Below are 5,174 nucleotides of genomic sequence, written 5' to 3'. Positions count from 1 at the left end.
TTATTATGTACTTAGATTTTTATTGATAAATAAAATGATTCAATTATTTGGCTATTTCTTTATAGCATTATTATTTGAGTGTTCGGCTTTTAATTTTAATTGTTGTTCTAATTCATGTTTTTGGTATTTACTATTAAGAATATTACACTAATTTTTTGTGGACATTCATCCATAAAAGAATTATTTATATTTCACATTTTTAAATATATAAATAATTTTTTTGTTATTTTTTAAAATTATATCTATTAAACAAATTTGTTAACTTTTTTTATATCTATAAATTACATGTATAGGAATATATAGCCTTTGTTATAAATCATTACTATTTAAAATCATTTGTAATGTGATATGTCTATTAAGTTTTCTTTTCAAAAACTTTGTTTGTATTTTTTATTAATGAAGATAAAATTACAATAAAATAATTTGAGTTGAATCAATGTATTATTTTTACTCTTTATTTATAGGTTCAGCATTATATTAAATTATTATTAATTTTTTTTGTCCAATGCTTTATATTAAGCATTATTAGAACATCTCTCTCATACTTTGTTGTAATTGGTCTATATAACACATCATCTTAAACAACATCTCCCCATCATCTTTCCAAAATTAGATTGTGGAACACCTCCTCATATAATAATGTGCAATATATTGTTTATGTATGGTTACAAAGATATAGCTCTTGTCTCCTCTTTTCTTGTTAATAAATTTTGAAATAATTTTATTTAATATATACTATAATTAGATATTATTGAATTTATTGAAATAATAATAATCATTGATTTAAATATTTATATAATTGATTGCTCTTTATTTTATTTTTAATTCATTTAACCATTTTTAATTCTATATTTTTTAAACATTATGAATTTTCTTTCCATTATATTTTATATTTTATATCAAATTTTCGATAACTAACGTATTTTTGAAAAATTATCATAAAAATATAAAACATTACAATATTCAAATAACCTCAAATATTATCATTATAGTTACAAGATTTTCACTAATCCAATGATAAATGATTAAAAATTTTAATACATTATTTATAAACTTTCATATGTTATAAATAAATATTTATAATAATTTAAATATTTATAATAATTTCAATATATTATTTATGGAATTTTTATATCACTCATATTTATTTTTTACAACCTCTAATGATGGAATATTAAAAAAAAAAAAAAAATCTTATACTATTTATAATCTTTCTTATATCATAAATATTTATTCTTTTATAAACAAAGCCTAATTTATATATGTATGACTAATTTATATTAACATAAAAGAATTCTAATACACTTAATTTAGCCGGGAAAAAAATATTACATGATTTTATTATGTTATGAATTAATGGTTAATATTTTATTTTTAAAAAATAAATTTATAATTTTTATTTTACATGAATATCAAATTAATTATTAATTTTAATAATATATATCTTTTAAATTATTATATATTTGTAATAATAATTATAGATTTTAAATATGATATTTTTATTTTTCAATTTAATATAATTAATATTTTTAATTAAAAATAATGGTTTAAAAAATTTGTAAATTTGTAATTAAATCCTCATAGATTTATATATTAATATAAAATTTATTTTTTATTAATTTTTCTAAACAAATTTAAAAATGTTTAATTATTGTAACTTTCTGTTTAGGGGGAAAATCAGATTTTGACATTTAATATGTATTTTATTTTTTTATTATTTTATCTTTTATGATGATGATCATGATGATGATGGTTAAAGTCCGCTGAGACCAAACAATGGTCTATCGGACCTAAAGAAACAAATTGTTTATTTTGATTTAAGATTTTATTCCTATACTCAAAAAGCTTGGAGAGAAGCCTCCCGAGCTCACTATAATTTTAACATTGTAAAAGGCTAGGAAGGTCAGTATTGTAACAAAGATTGTGAAACTGAGATCTAATGTGGTTGTACGTGGGGCACTCTAAGAGGGAGTGGTTTTCATCCTCGATGTTCCCATTCTCACATATATGGTAGATCCTTTCCATCCATGGCGTTTTAGGAACTGCCCAACGATTCTCACATATATGGTAGATCCTTTCCATCCATGGCGTTTTAGGAACTGCCCAACGATTCTCACATATATGGTAGATCCTTTCCATCCATGGCGTTTTAGGAACTGCCCAACGACCTGTTTCACTATGGAGCTCATGAGAATTCGTTCTAATCTTTGCTATATTAATTTTCTTCTTTGAGCTAGTTAAAATAGAGAGATACTTTTGATCTTCTAGGGTGGGGTTGATGACCTTCTTATAATAACTTAATTTTCTTTTAGCTGCTAAATCTTTCTCACACCACATTTTTTCTTTGAACTTAGAAGTGACAATATCTTTAATGTTATTTATGTTTTGCAATGCATCATTTTCGTTGATCTCCCAATAGTTTAACCAGGCCCTTGTGTCTTTATGCCACCCTCGATTGAGCCTTAGGTGGTTTTGGCTAGAATTTAAAGCTAGCTTAGGAAGTCTATGATCGTCTATGTTATTGAGTTTGTGCTTGTACTACAACAACCTAAGCATAGCTAGGCTCTCAATAGGGGAAATAGCTTCTTCTATAAGGATAATAGGATAGGGTGTATTACTTTTAATTTTCAGGTTATAAGTTATAAAACGCTTCTGGATTTGCTCAATCTTTCTCCATGATTCTCTGGAGATGCTGCAACCCCAAACCTCATAGCCATATAAGATAACAGGAGTGACTAAAGTTTCAAAGAGGAACTTCTTTTTATCCCACATTACGAGGTTTGCTATTTTACAATTATTTTCAAGACCAAAATAAGCTTTCCACCCCCCATTAATCCTTTTCTCAATGCTATGGTTCCAGTTGAGCTTGTGATGAATATCAATTCCTAGGTACTTGTAAGAATACACTTCCTCCAAGTTATTATTGTCATACATAAAATTAGTGTAAGTATCCTTCTTGGATTTGATAATCATAACTTTTGTTTTGTCAGTGTTAACAGTCATACCCATGGTAGAGTAGAAATCCTTAAGAAGCCTGAGTTGCTTATCAAGATCAGATGGGCACCTTGCCAAAAGAACAATATCGTCAGCATAAAGAAGAAGGATGACGACTATCCCAGCTAAGATCGTGTCATCACATCCTGCTTCCTCTAAATAGCCTTCGAGCTTATCGATGTAAATGCCAAATAGGGTAGGGGAGAGGGGGCACCCTTGTTTAACTCCGATGTTACACTTAATATCTTTCGACCACCCCTCATTGTTCTTTAGCTTGGTCCAAGTCCATGGATGCAAGTCATCTTGCTGGAATTGGGCCACTTCTTTAGACCGTTGCAAATTATGAGATCCTGAGCACTACAGAGCTTGACTAGCTCCGACCCAAACAAATTTTCCCCGAGGTTTTAAGAGCTCCTTTTGTACCTGCTAGCCAGAGTAGGGTCTTCGTCTAGCCAGAGAGGATTAGGGTTGGAATGATTGCTTAGAATAATAGCTTGGTTGTTTGAAGTTCGAGCATTAAAGTCACCTATTAAAAGGATATTACCATCATTCCTTAGACTAGAAATATCATTCTCTAAACCATTGTAAAGATTAGTTTTATCTAGATTTTTCTTTTTATAGAAGAAGAATCTACATTTCAGACGGCAACCGACCAAAAAAAAGGAAAATGATTTTAATATTCAGTAATATAAGGATTTCAATACCTTTATGCTTTTTCAAAAACCATCCCAGGACAATGGACTGACCAATATAGTAATAATATTTATAATGAAACGAGTTTACTTTAATATTAGAAATAGTTTATTTTAGTGTTGATTTTTATGTTCATCTTGTTTCAAGCGTGTACTTCAATAAAACTTGTAATGATTTAAGAAACTTTTTCTTGTGATTCCATCAAAAGAAAAACGCAGTGACCGAAAAGAGCCAAGCAACCAAACATTGTAAACAACTGAAATATTGTTACATATTTTTTATTGACAGCCTTCCATATATGTTATTGGATTGGGTTTATCTTTAATCCTTGTAATTGAATGTTTATCATTCTGAATATCTACTTCTACGAAAATGGTAAAATGTTTATTCAAAACATCTACACAGTTGCGACGGTTCCAAGTACACATCACTTCACCATGTCAAACTGCAAGGACCTGCATGCGAGAGTTAACCAAGGCTCGATAATACGACGCAATTTATTTAAGAGGTGTAACTGCTAATTCTTAATCTTGCCGCCACCCTCTTTTGCATTGTGCAACCACATCCTCAACCACACGCTTAACAAACAACGCTTCGTATCTGCAGGCAGTTGCAATAACGGATGGATGAAACGAACAAGTCGAGAGGAGTCAAAATCCATCGGTGCACATCTTTTTAGTGTTTAAAACAGCAACCAGGCAAACAGATATGAAAAGAAACAGGGAGAGTGTCAAAATGAAAAGAAATAGGGAGAGTGTCAAAATCTAATTTAGTGATCATTAACCCACCCGTTTGTGTCGTCGAATGTCCAGCCTGACAGATTAGACACTATCAACAGAGCACCTTTCCATCTTTCAATATCTTCTGGTTTGTGAATTCCGCTACTCTCATGGTGTTCGAAGGACTTGGCAAATGGGCTTCCGGATCGCTCCGGGTGACGGACTTGCCATGGAGCCACTTTGTAAAATAGAGGGATGGCCCTCCCGTGCTCCTGTGTTGCTATTAGGGAGACTTCGTTGAGGCACCACACAGAGCATGCGTACTGTGGGGAGAAAATAGGAATCCTAATTCGACTGCACTCAATGGCGTGCTTTATGGTCGCATTAATATCCTCCCCTTTCCTTAGTTGGTGGGCATCATGGAACACACGGATTTCTTTGTTAGCCATGAGGGCTCTATAGAGGTGATCTACGAAACCTTTTCTGACATCTGAGCCTCTGAAGCTCAGAAACACCTCATATCTCCATGCCCTCCTCACTCCCACCGCCATTGAAAAAGAAACGAAATCTCTATTCGATATTAAATTGTTGCTTGCTTGCTTGACAAGGGGTAAGCCAGGGAAGCTTTTTATAGAAGGGAGGACTAAAACCTAGATTCCATCAACGCGTCGATCTTGAAATCTCCCACTGTTGCGCCTTCGTAGTGTTGGAAGTGTGGTAGAAAATGAGAGATTTTGGGAGAGTGGGAAGCAGTACTGTGCCGCACAG

The 5,174-nt window shown here is 31.3% G+C and overlaps 1 protein-coding gene across 1 annotated transcript; it reads right to left on the bottom strand.

The window, feature by feature from the left end:
* Positions 1–4,211: 4,211 nt before the first annotated feature.
* LOC149143940 (toll/interleukin-1 receptor-like protein) lies at positions 4,212–4,957 on the bottom strand. The gene is made up of 2 exons (XM_089451987.1): positions 4,476–4,957; positions 4,212–4,287 (listed from the first exon to the last, which is right to left on the bottom strand). Exons 1-2 carry the CDS (start codon positions 4,955–4,957, stop codon positions 4,212–4,214), a joined length of 558 nt encoding a protein of 185 aa, XP_089308113.1.
* Positions 4,958–5,174: the final 217 nt, after the last annotated feature.

Source organism: Pinus tabuliformis, chromosome X (genome assembly GCF_031772625.1).
Source record: "Pinus tabuliformis cultivar Carrire ecotype Pingquan chromosome X, CPIR1, whole genome shotgun sequence".
Classification (NCBI taxonomy): domain Eukaryota; kingdom Viridiplantae; phylum Streptophyta; class Pinopsida; order Pinales; family Pinaceae; genus Pinus; species Pinus tabuliformis.
This window is presented reverse-complemented; position numbering and strand designations above follow the sequence as displayed.